The 22,525-nt window shown below is 40.3% G+C and overlaps 1 protein-coding gene across 2 annotated transcripts in view; it reads left to right on the forward strand.

Moving 5' to 3' along the window:
* Nucleotides 1–303: 303 nt before the first annotated feature.
* RNF150 (ring finger protein 150) overlaps nt 304–22,525 on the forward strand; it is a 123,146-nt gene continuing 100,924 nt past the window's right edge. The window contains exon 1 of one of the 2 annotated variants that reach the window (XM_086889801.1): nt 304–1,091. In XM_086889801.1, the coding sequence (XP_086745927.1) occupies nt 626–1,091 (466 nt within the window). In that variant the 5' untranslated portion in view covers nt 304–625. The remainder of the gene's footprint in view (nt 1,092–22,525) is intronic. The other variant, XM_086889800.1, reaches the window with a different exon arrangement.

The raw sequence follows: 22,525 nt of genomic DNA on the forward strand, positions 1-22,525 counted from the left end.
TCCCGGCAGGACTGGACCCCCCGTTTCCCCGCTGCCGCCAGGAGGCGCGGCAGCGCTGCTCCCGCCGCCGCCGCTTCCCCCTCGGCCGGGAGCCCCTCTGCGGGGCCGGGCAGCGCGGCCCCTCTGACAGGAGCCCCCCGCCGCCTGCAGCCCCTCCACCGGGAGCCCCTCCGCGAGGCCGGGAAGCGCAAACCCTCCTCCGGCAGCGCGTCCGTGGGGCCGGGCCGGGGCCGATCCCGCAGGGGGAACTGCGCCGCCGTGTGCGCGTCTGGAACTCCCCCCGCGCCGCGCCGCCCCCTCCGCGCTCTTCCGCGGCCGCACTGCCGGCAGCAGGGGAGGCAGCTTTGCGGGCAGGGCGAGGGAGGAGAGGAAGGTGCCGGAGGAAGGAGAGAGGGGGGAAGGCGGAGACGGGGCCAGCCCGAGGAAGTCAAATAGCCCCGACATGATTTAGGCAGCGGCTGTAGAGGGGAGGGCCCCCTCCCCCGCTCGCTGCCTCGCTCGTTCGCTCGCTGGTCCCCGCACGGCGCCGGCGGGAGCAGCGCCGCCCCGCTCGGAGCGGCGGCTCGGGGCGCGCACGCACACACGGACCAGCGGCGGCCGGGCGAGAGGGCGGGGGGGCCGGCAGATGAAGATGGCACTGTCTGTGATCCAAGCGTGCCGCAGCCTGGCGCTCTCAACATGGCTGCTGAGCTTTTGTTTCGTGCATCTGCTGTGCCTGGACTTCACCGTGGCCGAGAAGGAGGAGTGGTACACGGCTTTCGTCAACATCACCTACGCCGACCCGGCGGCTGGCAGCGCCGAGCTCCGCAGCGAGAAGAGCGAGTGCGGGCGCTACGGCGAGCAGTCGCCCAAACAGGACGCCCGCGGGCAGGTGGCCCTTTCCGCCTCGCCCGCCGACCGCTTCGCCTGCGACCCCGGCACCCGCTTCAACGCCCCGGCGCCGGGCAAGAGCTGGGTCGCCCTGATCCCGCGGGGAAACTGCACCTACAAGGACAAGATCCGCCACGCCGCCGCCCAGAACGCCTCCGCTGTCGTCATCTATAACGTGGGCTCCAGCAACGCCAACGAGACCATCACCATGCCCCACGCAGGTAAGCCACGCCACCCCCAGGCGTGTGCTGAGGGGGAAGACGGATGGACCTCCTTTTCTAGCTCGCTCTGCCGTCCCGCATCCTTGGGGTAGGAGCTACTGCGGGAATGTGTCCTCGCACTTCCTGACAGGGAGCGGGATCAGCTGTGGGCGTCGTTGGGTGGTGGGTGCCCGTGGTGGGGACCATGGAACTCCTCACCATGCTGCCGTGGTAAAGGATGGATGTGCTGCTAGCATATCCATAGCAATGCACACCGGTGCTCCAGGGATGAAAAGTTTGGGACATGTAAAGTTTGCGCCCAGTCGGAGGAATGGGACGCTGATCCCGCTGTGGGGGAGCGGTGTTTCGTTGTGTCCTGAGAGTCCTCTGGCGGGTGCCGTATGGGATCGAGTGTGATTGAGAACTTCGGAAGAGAAGTTGTAGTGTTGTGCTGCAGGCTTATCAGGAGGTACAATAAAGCAGAGAACACGATGTCCACAGTCTCAGCTGCGATAGTGTAAAAACACTAAAATTCGAGTAGGAATGCCGAGTATCTGATTTGGTGAGAACATGAGATATGGTGTCCAGGACTGGGATGGCGGGAGTGTTTCACTCTCCCAGGTGAATGTTCTGGTGGAGTTTGCGCTTGCAGTATCAGTGCATAGGTGGTCAGGTCCCAAAATGTGCTTGTCAACTGGAACCCATCAAAATCCAGTCATTCAAAATAACCTAAACCCTGGCTTATGCCCGCAAAAAAAAACAACCCCACTGTTTCTGTACCAGTGCTTGATCTGAAATAGTGTCTTAAAAACAGTTCACTGGATTTATATTTAGGGACAATGTTTTCTGCCAGGGGTCACTTGACTTTTATACCAGCTGCCTATGCCATGGAGATAAAATGCCACCTATTGTGAAATCTCAGTTTGGTTTCTATCCAGTAACTAATCCTGCCAGTTGAATCTTAGTAGAGTTGGGATAAATTGAAACACAGAAATGCTGCAGAACAGGATGTTATTCTAATGGCATGTTAAACTTCCACAGTAAACTAGCTAGCTTGGATGTGCTGAGAAGCAATTTGTTGCCTAAACATAGTGCTAAAATACTGCTGATGCAAAAGCAGTGATTTTGGAACCTCATGTGTCCAGCCTGTTTCAGAGATTAACTATTTTTGGGGGGAAAATTAGTGTTTCTTTGGTAGGGTTGGTGGAAGAAGGGGCTTTTTTTAGTGTTTCCTTTTGGTTTTGTGAGACAAGCAACTCATAACCTCTTGAGCTTCCTAAAACTATGTTTTATAACCTGCCCATGGTTTAGCAGCTGTTCGGATTATACTTCTTGCTACTTTAAGTATCACAGATTATATACTAAGAAGTATAAAGCAGTAGGAGCTTGGCATACTTATGCATCCTCAAAGTAAAGCTCAAGCTGTTTTAAAACTTAAGATGCAGCATAGTTTGCTTTTCTCTAGTAAGTTTCTCTAAAACTGCCAACATGTTGGATTAATTAATGGTTTGCCTGTTTTTAAAGTATACACTAAGCTGTTTTCCCACACAAATGGCGTTTTATTAAGAAATGTGGGAGTAAAAAATGTGTCTAACCTTTTAAAATGTTGGCACTTGGGTTTGTTTTAAAGTCTAAGATGAAGTAGGAAAGGAAACTTTCTTACTGAAGGTGGCCTCAAATTTAAAAAATATGAACATAGTATCAATTATCCTGGGAGCAGCTTCTTTTTTGTCATATAATTTCACAGGATTTGTTCTGAGAATCCTTTCTAGTACTGAATTGACACCCAGCAGTAGGTTTGTACAGCATCAGAGGCTGAAATGAGAGGAAACTTTCTGGAGTTGTGGAACATGATCACTGAGACTGAAGGACTTTGCTCATTGATTTGATGAGGTTGTCTTCATTCTAAGGATTTTTATTCAGTGAATTTGAATTATGGTTGTTGGTGAAACCATTACGTTAGTGAAAGCCTATCCTCTGCACATGGTCAAAACTGAGAGTAGTTTTAGAGCACAAGTCTGATGGAACAGAAGAAAAAACAATTATTCTTAGTTATTTAGCAATCTACCAGGAATTCAGAACTTTACTCTCCCTCCGGTAACACTTTTACTCTGGGACAAAGTGAATAGTCAGGCTGTGTAAAATTGTGGCTGCGAGTTTCTAACTCACAGCCTTTGACATTTGCTTGTTCCTGGTCTAAATGATAGCACAAGATTCAAGGGAAAAATGAATCAGTTTCTTGGTTTCTGAGTTCAGCAGCATCTGCAGTGTTCTGCCCACGCAAAATCCTGGAGTGGGAAGAAGAAAATTCCATCCTGGAAAATACTTGGAGGTTGAGAGGGAAGGGTGAAATATGACCTAAAAAGCAATTTAAGAGTCAAAAGAAATATGATGTTACTCCCCTTTTATTTTCTGTTTTCCTTTCACAGATTTTTTTTGAGGTTTCATAGAAGCTTGAACTCTTCCTATACTGAAAAATGTATCCTGTTGCATAACAATGTGGCTTCTGCCCTTATTAAATAACTTTTACTCCTAAGAGGTTTTTTTCCCTTACATACATTCTTCTGTATGTTTTGCTGTCTCTTATTGTCACTTTACCTCTTTGTGCTGCTTTTTCTGCTCCTCTCACCCTTGTTTCTTCATTTCTATCCCCATGCTTCATTCCCTGCCTTAACCACTTTACCATTTCATAGTGCTTTCCCTTTGCCACTTTCTTCCCAAGGCACTTTCTCTTGCCAAAGAAGTTAGCTCATGGCTCTATGTTTAATTATATTTCCTGTTTTCTGCTACGGTGCATGCCAATGACCTTTTGCTCACGTGGTGACTCCTGATTTTGAAATGTATAGGCAACTGTAGCAAGATACTGTGTGTGAAGTTGAAGGAGGGTTCATAGACCTCCCTCCCACCACCCCCAAATCAAAACCAGAGTAGTATAATATCAAAGCTTGTTGTGGAAATCTTAAAATATGACTCTCCAGAATTTATTTATAGAGCATACAGCACAAAATGTGCAATTTGAACCAGTTTCATCACCCCATGGAAAGCCTTTGCTTTTAGGGAGCTTTTACTGAGATCACTCCTTGCACACCCAGAAGGATGAGGTGGAGTTAAGACATCTGCGTTCACAGGGAATATGGAGATCTGGGATTCTCCTGCTAGGATGTCCTTAGCTTGTATATCATCTGCTACAGCCTGTGCAAACTGGCATCTTTATTATTATTGGCTTGAAGGATGGCATAGGAGCTGTATGACTTTATTTGCCTTTTGACTAAGTAGGCTCCAGCCAAAGGAAAAAAGGCATCTAGAATTTCTATTTTAGATGCTTTGTATTTCTCCTAGATCAACTTTCCTAGCAAAAAAGTAATCTAATAATATAGAGGATGTTCTTTTTTATCCAGAAGAATAATCCATGGGGTTTCTCATTGAAATTTTTTCTTACTCAGACCAAATTAACCATTATCTAGGTTTGAAGTCACAGTAGACAGTGTGACTACATTTAATAACTTAGTATTAATTTGCAGTTGTCTGACTACTTGTTGTATCATATATCCTAACATTTCCTCTGAGCTCTGAATAGAGACAGTGAGAGAGCCTTCCAGAAGGTGATTTGAGGTGAGAACTTTCTACAGTTCATATTTGAGGGAACCTACATGGACCATTTCTAACTTGGGAACCTCTCAGGTGCTTGGGGCAAGGGAGGAATGTTAACTGTGACTGTACATGATTCATATGTGGGCAAAAATCAAACCTAAAATATTCTACATACTTTCTAAGATTCAGTTTGGATTCTGAGGTGCATAAGATTATTTCACAGAATGGATATTGTTAATACATGAAGTAAATTGCATCCTATGTATTTTGCACCAGGAGCATATGTTAGGCAGTTTTGCATTCTCCATATTCTGCTTTTCTAGTGCATTCCATCACAAATTTTAAATCACATGCCTCACCTATGACAACCCCTTTGCAATAAAGGGCAGATACCTTGTTCTTTTTGTAGTGGCTCATACACACATCAGCAAGTAGCAGCTGTATCTTTTAGACACTGATCTCATAAGTGGTCTAAGATGATTCTGACTTCTCTCCTCCCTCTCTGGCCCTCAAGTGCAGTGGGTGTATGTGCCAGACTTCATGAGGAGGGCATGGCCCATCCCATCGCAAATTCAGATGTGTCTCTTTGTATGTGCTGTAAAGGGGCCCAGACTCAGCCTGGGAGCATTCAGCTCAATATCAGTCTCTGTGTTAGTAATAGTCTGGGCTTTGGGCTGCCCTGTAGATTTGTACTGATGTGCAAATTAAACACCAAAGTTGAATATTTCTCTCTTTACAGACTTAATTCAGTACTGTAGCTGCATTAGTTTCCTTATTAAAACAATTGTTTTTCTAAACTTTTTTGGAATTCTAATGAGGAAAATGTGCTGAGTGCATTCACACTGAATTTACATATGGATAATTAATGGAGGGCTGGAAATTTCAGCTTTCCAGAGTCTGCCATAATTTTTTTCTATTCCAGGCACCAAGATTGATTCCTAATAGAAACTCACTTAGTGGGAGAGAGAGATGGAGATTAGTGCATCTCTGAGCCCTATCCATTGAGGTGTTGCTGGGATGTACTGCCATCCTTATGAACTCAGAAGAGCTCCTGGATCAATCATGATGTAGGCCTGGCTTTCTGCAGTGTTTGAAAATCTAGTTCTCTGTGTTTATCAAAATTCAGGATATCTAGCTGACAGGCTGTCCCACTGCATTCCCTGGTGAGTCACGCTTCTGCTGCCAGCTCTGCTCTGAAGAGGTTCTAGACTGCTTTACTGCCCATGTTCAGCTGTGGTAGGTGGAGGGGGCACTTGATATGCTGTTAGGTAAGTAGTTCAGGTTAAACTGAATTGAAAGGAATTAATTTGACCTTCAAGAACTAGAACAGCAAAGTGTCCCCTGGCACTACTTGGGACAGCCACTTCAGCTGAGGTACTGAGTTTTGTCATTAGATGAGACAGTTTTTACCTTATTGAGTCTTTCATCTTTCAGCCTCATAGCTGGATCATGTGTCTCCTTCAGAGCCCTAAGAGCCTCTAAGACAGTGGAAGGACACTGAGTCCACTGAGCTTTGGATCAAGTCATAAGGTACAGCTTTCCCTACAAAAGTCGTGAAGTATTGTTTTCATTGAAGATTTCATTGATCCTCCAAGCTTATTGATTGCAAAAACAGTTAGATTTCTGCTTTGATTATCTGCAACATTTGCATATAGTGGCATTCATACAAGTGCTGTCTTCAGATCTCTGCAGTAGGAAGTGACACTGCAAGAAGAAAAATCTTCCTCAGGAGCAAAACTGTATCCACATCTGCACTAACTGCTGACTGATGATCTGGAGGACCTCTTTTTGGTATATAGTGCTTAGGAGAATGGCTTGCTTTTGAGAAAGCAGTGGTGTGTCCTAGTTCCACTAATATTTTGTCTTTAAGATGGTGTATCTTAGCTTGGGTTATTAGAATATTGTGTCAGTCTGTAGCTTAGTGCAGCTCACTAATTAATGCAGATATATTTCATCATCACATTGATGCCTTGAGAAGTTAGAACAGAGGCTAGACAGAGTTGGGAGGAATAAAGTGAATATTTATTGTCCATCAGAGAGAACAGGAACATTTTCAATAAAAAGGGAGAGAAAACTAACTAGTTCAGTGTTGGCACTTTCAGGAGTCTTTTTCTGGTGAAACAAGAGGACGCTTTCTACTCTTCACATACAAGCAAAGGCCTAAAAGAACCAATTATTTTGCAGCACTTTTTTGATGGAGCTCATGATGCTTTGTCATGTGAGATGACTGAGTTTCAAGTGATGTTTGCCTCTGTACACCACGAGCCAGGCGGATGAAGAGTTAGGCCTTTATAAAGGGATAATCCAACAACTTCTCCACTTCCCAATAACTACTGCATAGCTAACCTGCACAGAAACAGCATTCATTTCAAGACAAGCCCCACTTCTGCCCTTTCAGCTACATTTGAGTAGCAGTCACTTGATGACTCCTTTGGTGCAGAAGGGAATGAACAATACAATCATTGATTCATAGAAATCAGATATAGAAAAGATTGAGTAGTCCAGGTAATCTGCCACCTTACTAATGCAGGGCTTCTTCCTACAGTATTACTACTATCCACTACCATTGCAGTGCTTTTTGCTTAGCATCTTGAAAAGGAAGGAATTTTGGGGTGCTTCAGGAACAAATGCAGTCTGTGTAAGGAGAATGGTTTTAAGGCAAGAGATACAAAATGTATGCAGATGTTAATTAGTAATACTATACCTTGCAGTAATGTTAAATTCACGTAACTTCCACAAAGGCACAGCAGCTAAAGGATAAGGTTAAAAGCCAACCGTATCCATTGTACATCAGTCTAGGGGAGGTATATGGCAACTGCGAGAAGGAGGATGCGGCAAATGTTTTGCAACTGGTTGTATGCAAGCAGGCTTTACTGTGCTGTGTCTTTTTTCCACAGTGGTATGTGATCCAGGATTTTGTTCCTGACCAGTGCTCTCCTCATTTCAGTCCTTAGTGTTTCAGTTTCTCTGGAAAAGAAATTTGGATGGTTTAGCCTCAGGTCAGGCACTGCACAGTTTGACCAAATACTGAATGTGGATAAGCAGGGGTCAAGGACCCCTCAGAGTATCCTGCTTTCCATGAGTGCATTTGGATGTAGTATCTAAGAATGTAATTTAGTGGATAACTAAAACTTCTGTTACTGGGAGAAGAAAACCCAAACATCTTAGATGAAACTTTAACTTCATAAATTCACCGTATTAAATCTACCAGTTGTATATCTACTATCTGATGCACTGGCCACATTAGTATTAGTAGAAGTAATTCTTCAGCCAGATGAAAATTACTGAGTTAGGTTCTTACCAGCTGCTGGAAACAATGTTTTTTAGTTCAAAAATGGATGGGGAGAAAACACCTCTTATTTCACCAGTTCTAATAGATAGGTTGTAATATTGTTTGCTTATGAAACATAAATACCATTCAGTTGTTTTTTATAGGAGAGGCCTAACAAGGGCATTCTTTACTTTCTGTCTCCTCTTCAATAAATTATTTGAAATAAACCTTAGAAAATTGTACGGAGGAGAAATGAAGGAGATGATGAAAAAAATTAAACTGTTTGTTTTATTGCTATTCCACACTAAAATATGAAAAGCTAGCGTACTTTATTCTGTGCTACTTAGAGATAATAGCTTTTTAAAATAATTGTTCATTTCTTTTCCCTTTCAAGAATGGCCAGTAAATAATGTCAGTAAAGTGTAGTGCCTGTTCGTTTGCCTCTGACAGTATAATCATAGTGATATGCAATTATGCTGCTAGACCTAAGGGTCTGTCAGAGTTTTGGTCTCGAATTTGATGTGTTTAACTGTGTTTATGTACAGGATAGTCCTTCTGTAAACTGGAAAGGTATTTTCAGTTTGACACAAAATTAGAAGAAAAAAAATGTTTATCTCTTTAGTTCCCAAACCCCAGAAACAAAATTGCAGCCATGTAACTCCATAGAGTCTTGGCTTGAGTACGTCTTGTTAAACATACTTCTTAAACATAGATAGAAACATTACATCTGGAATGCAGTTCCTCCAGGGATACATAGAATAGGGTGGGTTGGCAAGCGCTCCCTTGTGCTACACACGTAATGAGACGTAGCTTTTTTAAATTAATTTGTATTCCATAGTGTTGTGAGTCTTTATCATCATTTATCAGCAGTGGGGTGCTCCATAACAAATGAGTTCTTTTTGTATGGTTTCCTGCCAAGACAGCCCCTTACTACTTACATATTTGTCTATGAACCATCATCATTTGTCACTGAAATAGGCTTAATGATATAGGATTTTATTTTTTCACATAATTTGTTCCAAGTCTTAGCCTTCCTCCCTTCTTATATACTCTTTGGTTTGCTTCTTACTGTTAAATCTCTTGTTACAAGCCCTCTCTTTTTTGCAAGTCATTGTAGGAATATCTCACCAGATAATATATGCATTATATTATTAAGGAAATTATACATCACATTAATCTCTGGCTTCCAGCTTTATAAATCACACATCATTAAATGTGCTTCTCTATTTGTTGTTTCATTTTGCAATCCTTGTCAAACAATTCTCTTTTTTTTTTTTTTTTTTTTTTTTACCATGGTCACTTTTATGTTGCATTGAATGTGCCTGACATTACACAGCCATGTTCAGAATGGACTCCAGAGTCTAGTGGGTAGTTTCATCTTTAATTAATATATATGCCTAATTTTAAGATTGCTGTAAAATGTGTAAGCATTAGCTGAATATGTCTTGTGGGTTGCCTGGGTTCAGACCCAGTATAATAAGCTCTATAGTTTTATTGTTTTGGTTAAATTGATTTGTGGAGCACTTGAGAAGCTTTTGCACCTAATTGTTATTATCATAGTGTAGCATTTCCAGATCCTCAGGATCAAAGCTCTGGGTGTCTAACAAATTTCACTATAAAAGATTTCTTGCATTTTCTGATTATGCAAGGGCTCTCTATCAGTATCTGATAAAGATCTCTTTGGTTTTACATCCTGTGATGCTAGCTAAAATGCTACTATTCTTCTTCCTTTTCCATTTCAGTAGTTTCTGTTAGAAGACAGAAATTATTTCTGCTTTTCCTTTGCCCTTTTAAAAATCTCTGTGTTAGAGAATCTTAAATCTTCAGCCATATTTCTAGTACATGTCTGTGTTTGTACTCAAAAATAAATCAGTCTTTAAAACAGGACAGTCTGATGAACATTCAGGATTGCTTCTTATACCTGCACAGAGTATGCTTTCCCCTCTTGTGCCTTTTTAAGCTTTTTTTATATGCTTATTGTCTTCTAGTTTTACCCGTGACTATCATTTCTTGACAGAGGCAGCTTTTGCAAAATTGTGTAATCTCTCTGCCTGGTCTCTTATTGCTCTTTATGTGTCCATGTGTTTGAAGTACCATCTACTTGTCCATCAAATCCATACCTTTACTAAATACTTTATCAAAATTTCTCATGCTGGAATATGAGAAGCTGAGTAAAATACATTATGTCTTTTTATAATGCTATCTTTGATGTATTTGCCTTGCCTTATCTTTCCTTCAATCCTACACCCTCTTTATTTTCTACCTAATTTTTCTCTCCTTTGGTTTGTTGAGTTTTTTTCTTTATTGTCCCTGCTTCCAGTAATTCTTTTCCTTGGACTTCTCACCCTTTTTTCCCTCGCCTTCTCCCCTTTCCCTTTATGTGTTCTGCACCTGTTTTTCACCTCTACTATTTTGATTTTTTTTCCTTCCTGCTCACTCCTTACCAGGTTGACAAAAGGAGACAAAAACTATTTGCTTTGCATACATGTTGACTGTAAGAGGAAGCAGAGCAGGATTATGCTCTTTTGGTGGCTTTTCCTTTGCAGCTGACTCTGGGTTTAGAGTGTCTGCTGTCTGCTATTCACGGTGGGCTCAGAGGAGTGGGACACCAGCAATTGGGAAGTCATCAGAAGGTTGACAGGCATAGAGCACATTTGCTGTGTATAGAAGGGGTTTGTGCTGAACACTCCTAAGTCTTCTTTTTCAGGAAATCTTGAAAGACTAAATTATGGTCTCCTCTCATGCTTTTATGGAAGAAGATTAAGCTTCCCCCCACACTGGATGCTAGAAAAAACTGATGGGAAATTTTTGTATCAGAACTGTTTTAGGAAGTGAAATGGATTTTCAACAGAAAGCTGTTTTGGAAAGTTTTTGCTCTCTGGAAAAGATCTTACAGGTCTGGTTTGAATAAAAAATTTATTTTAGTAAATGTTTTATGTTTCTGAATTTCAGTTTCAGATGCAGTTTGGTTTCCCTTTTCCTTTTCTTGATGATATATTACATTTCAATCAGCTTCAGCCAGCTTTAGATACTAGTTCCCTTCCAGGGGACAGAAATGACTTTTTCCCAACTCACTTTTCTCTGGAAATCGATGTATGCATCTGATCATCATCAGTATTATTTAAAGCTATTGACCTCAGGTTTGCAGTGCTGAATTTCTTTTCCCTGTGACTGTGTGACAGCAGCTTTCTGTCTTCCCACAGTGCAGTCCCTAAGCTATGTAGAGTTTTTAGCCCTTGCTGCATGTCTTTAGTAGCAGATTTCAGCACTGTGTCTAGATACACACAGGAATGATACTCAGTGGGAGGTAAAGATTGCTCTTAGACAAAGGCATAAAAGGGATCAGTACCTGTCAATGCAAGTGAAATAAATTCAGGCCTGTAGTATGATGCAATATTAATGTTATTTGCATGGGACTGGATAGTTCTCTAAATGTCAAATCCTGGTAAAAATACCCCATTCTCTGGGGAAATCATGGTCTTATTTGTACAAGGAAGGTTGGACAAGGTGTTCATAGTAGTTCTTCTGGTTTTAGGGTACTTCTCTGAAACTATTACCCAGCTCTTTTCCACACTTGAAAACTCAAAACTGCTCTTGCAGAAGCTATGCACAATGGGCAGAGATAACCCCTATGGAGTGAAGCATCAGCTTTTCAGAACAGGATCTCTGTTAGCTGGGTGACAGTGATGAACTAATGTCAGCTTGATATTTCTTTATGACTTGCTCATAGGAAACTGCAAGAAAAGGCACTTGCAGTAAAAACAGTCTGAGCCACTTCTTTTGTGTCTGAAGATAGCTAGCAAATGCAGAGAGATGTCTATAAGCCTCCACTAATCAACCATTTGCTGAAGCTTGTCTTGCAGCATGAGAGATGTAAAAGCCTTTTTCTTCTAAAACTTTTACTTATCTGTTGAATACCAGCACAAGGGAATATTGTGATGGAATACAACCTAGAGCAGCAAAGCTATCACGGGTGAGGATAAAATAGTTCGAAACACATGATGGTACCATCACTCACTTTGCCAGAGAAACAGCTGAAATAGCTATTAGATGAAAGTCACATGGATGAACCTGAATCCTGGAGAGGTGAATTCATGTTGATGAGAAAATAAAAGCCATCGAAGTAGGTGGTGACTCATGTGGTCTACCCATCACGTGGAAAGTCTTCCTCTTGGAGACTGTGAAATGTCTTTGACTAATCCATACGTCTTAAACCTCATTTCAGTTCTGCACTGAATCCCATTTCTCACTGGCACCCACTGTCATGATCTTTGACATTTTCTTGTTTGCTGCCTCACTGCTGTTTGTCCCAGTCCTTTCTTGCTGCCTTTACAGGTAGTAGGATCATTTCTTGAGATGATGAGTTTCTTGGTCAGCTCCGGTTTGAGCTTGTATGTTTTTCTCTTGTTGCATTTAGTAGTTTTGCATGTTTGGGAATGGTGGGGTGCTCTGCTCCCGGAGTGCTTCCCAGCTGGATCCACAGGCGAATTAGATAGGGAAAGCCACCAAACAGCTTGACTGCTTGTGAAAGCCCTGACCTCTGTCTAAGGCAGTTGGGATCCTCTAGGGCACATTGGTTCTTCAGGGAGGTCATCTGTCATCTTCACTCCCTTGACCTACTGACCCCTACTTAAGAAGATACACAGGGAAATTTTCCTTTTCAATGTTAGTGGGGGTATGGGTTTGGGTTTTTTTCCATCTAGAAACATTGTCTCTTCTTTATTGAATACCCAGACAGCCTTTTTTTCTCTCTCTTTTTTTTTTCCTATCCTAGTCTAATAACCAGATCTTATTGACATGCAAGTAATGAGAGTCCACAGACTTTTTAAAACAAAAATATGACTGCATAACCACTTATTTCCAAAATCATGGCTTCTAATGGTTGTTAGTGCAAATAAATTTTTGGTGCCAGAGAATTGATGTTATCTGTTTTCTAAATATGCATGACATCACTTCTTTCTGCAATAATTGAGAGCTTCATTCCCATTAACTAACATAACCATCTTTCTGCTATTAGACTTACAGAAAATAACAAATCAAGCACTGATTTTTTTAGTGGAAAATATCTCCTGTTGAGTACCGTGTACATTTGAAGTGTAGAATCTATTCTTAGTTCTTAACCAATGCTGTGTTGAACTAGCACAAAGATTACTGTTGTATTTTCATTTTCTGGCCATTCCATATAACCAGGAATATTTTTTGCCGAGACAAAGACGACTCTGCAAATTCTATCACAAAGCTGTTACCTTTAGCTCTCACTAGCCAAATGTGTTGTGGATTAGCTCACAAAACAGGCTACTGTGCATATGTAAAGCAATAGTCACCTTGATAGTAATGATAGCAGGGAGGAAATTTAAATGGGCTCTTACCTGGACTAATACAGCAACTCCTAAAATCTCTTCCTGGCAAATAAGACCACTACTTAAAAACCACTTTTCACTTTACCAAGCTAGTGATTTGGCTATCAGAAAACTCAGTAGTAGGTATTTTTAAATTATTTCTAATGTCTACATTACATTAAATTAATTTGGAGAACATTTCATGGTCCAGTTGAGGAAAATGTTTGCACAAATGGTTATAGTTAAGCTCACATTTAGTTCTTGCTGAGAATGGACTAGAAGTTGAGCACCATGACTAAATGTCACTGAAAGTGGTTCTGTGAGGAAATGTCATCTATGAAAGATGTAGAAGTGTCCGACATAGCCTAGAGGCTTGTTACTAAGAATGTTAGTGTGGTCATCTCGGGTGAAGCTTATGCCCTCCTATTGCACTGTGAATACTCAAGATCCTTGCAATAAGCAGTTTTATTTGAAATTGTAAAAATAAGATACATATGCTTTATATATGTCATTAAAGACCTGCTTAATAAATATTGATAAAAAGAGATTATTTAATTATTTTTCATTTCTCCACATAGTTTGGCTTCTGCTTTCTGGGTTATCAGCCATGTCTGCACCACAATAAGAAGCAATGGTTCCTCTCAACTTCCAGTGAACACTGTGCCACTTCCATCTTTGGAAAATCTCGCCCCCCAAACCCCTTCAAACCCAGCTACTGTCTGTTCTCCTCTGTGTTTTATTTGATGTTTGTCACCATTGAATGCAGAGGAACAATCACAGCCGTGGAAAGTGCAGACACCTGTTTGGTTATTTGCAGATGGCTTAAAGATGTGTATCAACCAGTCATTTGTACTTGCTAGGTGAGCTAGAGGAGTTCATGTAATTTAGAATAGCTACACAGCATTTCTTTGCTAATCAGGGAGTTGCCTAATTTGGAAATACATGTATATCTAAGGCCAGTCTGATACACAGCAGCTCCTTACCTTACATCCATTCCAGTTTGGAAACAATTATTGTAATGTTTTGCAGTTTTGGTTCCAGCAGATAAAATTTTTCATCCTCCCTAATGGCCTTATCAGTCTACCAGCTTCATTCTGCTTTGAGACATTTAGGACAGGTTTCCTTAATGTTCCCAGTGGAACAGTTTTGAATAGAACAGTTCAGTTTTGGATAGAACTTTTAGCCATTTAGACAGTTGTTTGGGTTATGTTCAGATGATGGGAAACTGTTACCAACTAGGAGGGAAGTGTAAAATTAACAGATCTTCTTTTAGGCTTTCCTAAAAAGTGAACTGCCATATATAGTTCAAGGGCTCCACCTGGAAATAATGCAATTATTACTTCTAATAACCTTTAAGTACAGACAGGTCCCCCACAACAACTGTGTTAACTTCACAGAAAGACTTGCTAGACCAGGTAAATATTAATGTAGGATACCCAAGTACTAATGAATACCTAAGGTGACTCCATAGTGTCTTGAGTGCTTTGCAAATCTGTACTTAACACCACAAGCCTCGAAGATGTTCCATAATCTGTAATATGAATGCCCTACCATGCAAGTGGAGATGATTAGTATCTGTTTGTGAGTGCTGTGTTCTCACAGGCCTGGGCCCTACTTTGCCTTCTCCTGTATCTCCTTGTTTAATAAGACAGGTTTGGAATCAATCCATCACTGAATTACTGAAGGTTTGATTAATTTATAAATAAACCTGATGTTCATGCTGTTATCCAACAGTTGTCTCCAGTTGTTGGCAAGACTTTCAGGATCTGAGAATGCATTAAGTCTTTATTCCTAAAGTGCACAATATTAAGTCAACTTAAAAAAAAATTAATTACAATTTCATTTTGGTTTCTGTCTTTAATAATGGCAATGTCTCTATCACTGAAATGGATAATATTCACAGCATGTAAGCACCTCCAAGCTCTATCAGTGAAGAGATTGTACCTGTTTAGGGAAAAGGGTGCTGCTCTGTGCAGACTTGGTAGCATGAAAACTGGAAGAATGTATAGTGTTTTAAATAGGGTGAATTTTCAGTCCACTTTTCTAGCTACTTTGAGGAAGCACAGAAATGACTGGAAATGTCACAAGAAGTTCATAGGAAAGAAGAACTTCTCCAGCAGCAATATTCTGATCTCAGTTGTTCATACATGGAGTATTAGGATTAGACTGGGCTCTAAGCTGACTTTTCACAGGCCATACTTTCCATATGCACACTACTTTCAGACCAGCTCAGGTGCCGATTTCTGAACTTTCAGGTTAGTCGCTATTTAAGGGTCTCCAAAGTTCCCATTTAATTTACCTACATTTTTTCATGTTATGAAAAGAATTCCAATAACTGTCCTGTAAATTACAACTCCCATATATCTTTCCTTTAGAAAAAGCATTCTGAGGTTGCTGATTTCCAGAAATGCACTTACCTATGCCACTAATTTGTAACCTGAGTTCTGAAATCCTAACCATGTTGAAGTCAATGGCAAACCTTTCTAAGGGTTTCATTGCCAAAGAGTTAAATCAGGAAAAGAAATACCTGAACTCATTATATCTTCTGCTGCCCTCACAGTATTTAACATTTTGTCAAGTACAGAAGAGCCACCAAGAAACCTAATACCAGGCTTTCCCCAGCATTGGCAATGAAGTATCAACAGTCAGTATGAATTGTACACATCTGTTGGATTCAAGCAAAATATCAGACAACACCAGAACTTCATTAAGATAATTCTGTAATTGCATAAAATGATGAGTCAACCTGTGAGTGCCTTGAACCTGTAAATATTAACTAGCATGACTTGTCCAGTACATTTAACAAAGGGTCTACCTGACCTCAAGTGAATGGTATAAAATATGTAGTCATTGTTATATTTATGATATAGGCAGAAGTTAATTTTCTTGCCTTTTGAAGAGCTTGAGAATAGTAGGTCATGTCTTATGTGCATTTCTGGCAATGGGCTTCAAAACACTTTTTTCTGAAATCTCTAAATTTTGATTTAGAATCTTTTAAAATTTGATTCCTGCAAGGCTTATGGCTTTTTTGTGAAGTGAAAGTAATTGGGTGGTGTGGTACTGTTAGAGCTGTGTTAGGAAGGGGCTGAGAAGCTTGGTGTGCAGGATGCACATCCCTACAACTTGTGTCCAAGGGCAAGGAGAGAGGGTGCTGCCTGACAAAAGTCATAGTCGAGATAAAATCTCTGGAATCTCAAGCAGGTACTGGCTGGATGCACTGCAAAAATACCTGCTCTAAATTTGGAGAGCGAAAGCAATATGGTTTTCACACCTTTCTTCACTAACTGGTATACTAAGAAGGAATGGCAATGATGACAGCCTCATCACGAGGGGAGTGCTTCTGTGGTGGTTGTTAAGAGAATGCTCAAAATTAGCATTCACAGTCTCCAGTGAAGGAGTGGAATCTGTGTTTTATGCCATCCATTTATATACCAAATAAATGTGGACAATTTTCATAGAAATAGCTACAGAGACAAGGTCTATCCACACTAAGCCTAGCAGAGGTCATTTCTAAACTGCTTCCTGCCTGACCAAGTTAAGATGGCATTTAATACAGGCTGAATTTGTTCCAGAGGATTAGTTATTAGATCTTGAAATACATGGCTGGTTGGTGATCCTTCTTTTTTCTTTTTTCCCATAAGTTTTCTAGAAATACCATTCAGCTGAAGAGACCACAGTGTAGGCAATACCACATGGTGATTTCAGTGCCTTCATCCTGATATGCATATTGTGTTTTGAGTGATGCCAATCTGTTTTTAGAGCTTGTGGGATTTTCAAAACCACTGCTACGTTAATGTCATTTGGATTCTCTAACATACTTCAGATCACTCTCCCTTTTTCAGAGTCTGATTACAAGATACTAAATGGTGTTTTGTACTGCAAATGGGCTGTTTTCAGTTTTCACTACACCTTCATTTTGGAAATCTGTAACTGTATAACCTCTCTATAAGTCTTCAGCATGCCATATTACAGTGAAATTCTCTGCTAATCAAGGTGGCTGCTAATGAGAGAATCTCATTCAGTAGAGGCACTGCTGTATCCCAAAGACATCTTGCCCTTTGATCTCCTTGATCCAGATTAATTGTAGGAGGCTAAATTCAGACAGGAATATCAAATACACAGCAATGCTTAACAGAAATGTTACAATTACATAAAAGTATGAGAAATCAAAGGAGGATTCAGATAGGTGATTGAGCATGGAAATAACAGGGTAGCTCAAGGTCATGATTTCAGCTTGTAGTTCTGATCTGCTCGTATGCAGACATTGAGTCATCCAAGGCAGAAAAGTAAATGAGGAGAGAGATCATAAGCTGTCATACAAGAACCAAGGTAAGTAGAATTACCTGCCTTTCATGTCTTCTCTATGGGCTGAATTAGTCTTTGATGGAATCCAAACACAGAAATACATAAGCAATGCTAATATTGCCAGCAGAGGAAAATTTTCAATAGTTATGACTAACATTCCTCTCTGGGAGGCAGTGTGTGTTTTGTTTGTTGTTGGGTTTTGTTAGTTTTTGTTTGTTGTTGGGTTTTGTTAGGCTTTGTTTGTTGGGGCAGGTTGTTGTTTTGTTGTTGTTGTTGGTTTCTTGTGGGGGGGTTGTTTGGTTTTTTGTTGATGTTTTGGGTTTTGGGTTTTTTGTGTGTGTGTGTGGTTTTTTTTCTTTGGCTTGGTTTGTTGTTTTTGTTTTTTTGGTTGATTTGGTTTGCTTTTTAAGGGAGAGGAAACGTGCATGTGAAATAGCATATAAGTATCTGAAACTACATGATACAAGATCTGAGTTGCATATTCAGGGAATGACTAGGAGCTACCATTGAAGACTGGCTTAAAACAAACTTTGCTTTGGAATCAGCTATGCAACTTAAGTACATCCCTTGACATCTTCAGTTGTACACATCTTTCTTGTGTACTAAAACTTGCTAAATATGGGGCAAGATCTAGTTTCTGAGCATCTTAAATTTGAAATGTTTCATATAAAATTATTGTTTCGAGTAATTTAAAGAGTTATGAAATTCAAATTCAAACTGTGAACCTTCTGGCTTCAGTACTTGTTCAGATAATGAGATTTCAGTATGGAAATAGAGCCTTTGCCTTATCTATTATAAGATAGATCCAGTATGGAAAACTCTTATCAGTAGGTACTGTAAAAAGATTTGCATAGGTATTCATTTGAGCACTAAAAAGCAAGAATGTAATTAGCAATGTATTGTGGTATCAGCATTAAGTGTTTCTGTTTTCATCATCCTCAAAGCATGCCTAAATCTCAGAGAGAAATGAAGAAAACCATATAATCAACCATACAAAATCAGTCACAGCTGTACAAAATGTAGTGTGGACAAAAATGTACTCTTTGGGGAAGCTGAAAATACTGACAGGTAACTGACAAAAGCTTTATTGTAGAAATGTGAGCACGTGCAACACACACTGAGCATCAGCATCATGAGAATTTGCCTGAGAAGCATGTGCTAAGAGGAATGCATTTCTGACTGAAGAGAAATTTAGTTCTGAATTTATTTCTGCATTGCCATGTTCTTGTGAAAAATACAGAGGAAGGACTCTGCCTGTTTAAAGCAGATTCGGACCCATTTATGCATATCACTCCCATGTAGACATCCAAATACCTTTATTTAGGGGTAGATAGCATGAATCCTTTGTCTGTGGGTACAGATGTGTGTAATGCTTGTGTGTCCTTATTCACATACGTGTATCTAAAAAAAGGTAACTTCCATGAGAGACGCTAGCTCCAGCAGGTAATCCACACCTGTTATTAAACTCAGAGAAGAACCAAGGATGTAGACATCCCATATTGTTATTTGGCCAATTAATGGTCTATGTAGACATAAAGAGCCTTATTTTTGAGCACATATGGCATGGTGGTAGTACTTTTGCTGGTTTACTCTGGGGTTCATTTCAATTGCAGTTCTGCAGGACATGGGAAAAAAAGAAAAAATAGAGCTTTTAAAAATGTTTAGACAGTTCTAAGAAACTCCTCCTCTGTGTACTTCTCTGATTTGGGGTGATTCAGAAGAGAGGGAGGAAAAAATTGTCTCAGCCAACTCAAGTCCTTAACCTTGCAGGTATTATAATGCAAATAAAATGTGCTGTCCTGGAATGTAAATAAAATGTGTTGTCTTGAAATGTAGATAAAATATTTGATACAGACGACTCATAATGCAATCCTGTAGCTTGTATATGCACAGGTGAAACAGAGTCGGGCTAGGAATTTGCCTTCTATTTGTCAGCTTTTCAGAATACTAAAAGCAAGAAATTCCATCTGGAGAAGAGTTTCTAAATTTCTGAGAAAAATGAAATAGATGTTGTTTCCATATTGTTCCAACCACTTGATTAGAAATTAGTCAGAGAGTGATCTCTGTGTTCTTCTCATTCTGGACATGTGTACTCCCTGGTAAGCTCAGATAAGAAATTTTAAAATCCTGTTAGAAGTGTTTAGATCCTTAGGTAAAATCCTTAGCTAAAATGACAAGGCTCCCTGTAGAAAAATGAAAGATCAGTTTTACGGTGTAGGCACTCATGCTGAAAATACTCATGCGGGCATGTACCATGGATGTAATGAACTTGCTTGATCTATTTATAGATTTACTCAGTGTATGTTTTTACCCAGATGGTGCTCCTTAAATTTCACTGGACTGTGTGTTCACTGGACCAGCAGTTCTCACTAAAGATAACAGTGCAGAACAAGAGTCCAAGTAGCAAACAAATATAAACTTTTAATTAAATAGATATTCACAATTAATTAATAAAATACTTATGACTTTTTATGGTTTGTCTGCAAGAAGGATGTGTAACTTTGAAAATTGCTAGTAATTACTATTTGGTTTTTGGTTTTGATAATTATCTTTACAAAGATAAATAAATAACATTAAATTTTGAGAATGGAGTAACATGCAAAAAGGGTGGAGTAGCCAAGCCTTACAGTGTGCCAGGAGTGGATTCCAACCATCCAGGATTGTCTTCACTCTGTAGTAATAGATCATTCCCATCCCTACAGCACCTTGCTTGTCCAAGCTTCCTATTTGATAGCTTTGGTTCCATATGTTTACTCTTTTCATATGCTTGAGCTCCCACTAAGACTGGTTTGTTTTGCTTTTCTTTTCTAGTAAGACTGAAATTTTCCTCCATTTTCAACTGAAGTCTCTTTGTATTCACTTCTTTCATAAGGTATTCTTGTAATTTAATTTTAAAAATGTTATCATTTTCGTACACATTCTGAAATTCTGCTTTAATCTACCAATTCATAGTTTTATAAATCAAAAAAAAAAAAAAGAAAAATGAAAAATATACCTTTAAAGGCGGAAAGTAATCTAGGCAATTGCATTAAACATGCTTACATCAAACCACAGTTGGACCAACTGTCTTTCCCCATACTCCTCCCCTCCTACTGAAATAATAGATTTCATGTCAAATAAAATATTTGAATAAAACACTTTTATTTTTTACATCCCCAGCCACTGAATGGTGTTTCATCTGCTGATACCCTGATACTTGTGCAATTTATCTGGTACACATGAATTCACTCAGGATGGCTAATTTTAAGCCTGCCTGGGACAGAGATCATGACTGGGTGTGAGGATGCCTGCAGCTCTCTTTGGGAGAGTTATAAATGAAAGCTCAATTGGTTCAGGTTAAAAGTACAGGAGGATTTTGTTTGGTTTGGTTTTGTTTTACCCTGCAGCATGTGTCAGGAAGCTGGCTTCCCTTGTGCAGTTTGTTACTTTAGAAGCATTTGAAAATACAAATGCAATGATTTAATTGAGCTCAATGATTGCCAAGTAATTTCTGTGACTATTGACAGGTTCAATTAGTAGATTCGGATCACATCAAAGGAACTGCAGGATTATTAGCATTACAAATCTTCTTCCTGATCAGAACTACTCAGCACATTGAGTTTAAGGAGGAGAGATTAATATATTTCTGTAACATGAATGAAACCAACCACCTCAGGTTCTATAACAGCCTCTTGTGTACTCCATAAAATTTCCCTCTGTAAAGAGCCAGGTGCTGTGAGGTTCTGATTGTTAATTTTAAGCTAATGGTTCTAACTTTGGAGGCTTTAGAGAAAAGCAGTGAAGATGGGAATAGTGCCCCATTCTCTCTTGTTCTCTTCCTTTCTTCTTTCTTCAAGCTACTTGTTTCCCACTCCCACACTACTGTTTGCTTCCCTTTTAGCTCTTCCAAAATGAGTTGGACTTCAAAAAGGCTTTTTTAAAATTAAAAAATAAACTAGTCTTGTTTTTTTTCTGGACCAAATCAGACCTGATTCACCCTGCAGTCCCTTAGTTCCATGCTGGCTTAGCTGAAGGCTTGGTGAGTAGCAGTGCTGTGGCAGGAATGGCAGCCCATGGTGAGGAGGACCATAGCTCTGTAAAGTGGTCTTGTGCCCAAAAAAAAGCAGAGGGTAGAATTGCATATGGATAAAGTCTTATGTAGAGCATCAAGTGCAGTTGTTTTTATTACACTGCAATTTATTATCTGCAAAACAGAGCAAGTAGTGTTCAGGCAAAGCTCAAAAGTGCCTTGGTGGCTTCCTAATCTGAGGTCAGTTGAGAAAGGATTCCCATTCCTGGATTCAGCTTCTAGTCTAGAGGAAAGCCCAGTACCTAAGTCCTTTGTGCACTAAAATATTGTTTGAAATGGTCTGGGCTACAGAATCTGATACCTTTGTTAGAGGACCAAGAGCCTGAAATTAGTGTAAATAACTTACATGTGGGAGTGGGACTGTCAGTGTAATGTGTGTACCCCAGCTTTCCAGCCTCAGTCTGTTGACACAGTCCTTTCCTGCCATACATCCTTAGGCTGTTCATACTGGTTTTTGACAGCATTTCTGTCACATCAGCTGCAGCTTCCCACTCTTCAGGTCTTGGTATGCCCTGTGGGATGGCTGGCTCGATGATATTTCCCGTTCCTTCAGAGCCATCTCTTCCTGTAGAATAGCTATCATATCCTTGATGACCTCCTATCCCGTTAGCAGTTCACCCTCACTCTGCCTCTTTCCTCTCTTTTTTGACTGTGACTTCAAGTCATGTCACAGCCACACTGTTCCAGGGCATGAATTTTCTCTTTCTTAGCCATGTGCTTACCTGATCATGTTTAATTAGTGTTTTTCCTAAGTGTGGCCTCTGGTCTTCTTGCACAGTTTCAATAACTGCATCTTCTTGAAACTGCTGTAATATTCTGACATGTAGTGGAATTAAATGTAGAATGTTCGTCTTTCTATCCAAAATGTTTTAAGGGGCAA

This window comes from Cyanistes caeruleus, chromosome 5 (assembly GCF_971803275.1).
Source record: "Cyanistes caeruleus chromosome 5, bCyaCae1.hap1.1, whole genome shotgun sequence".
Taxonomy (NCBI): Eukaryota; Metazoa; Chordata; class Aves; order Passeriformes; family Paridae; genus Cyanistes; species Cyanistes caeruleus.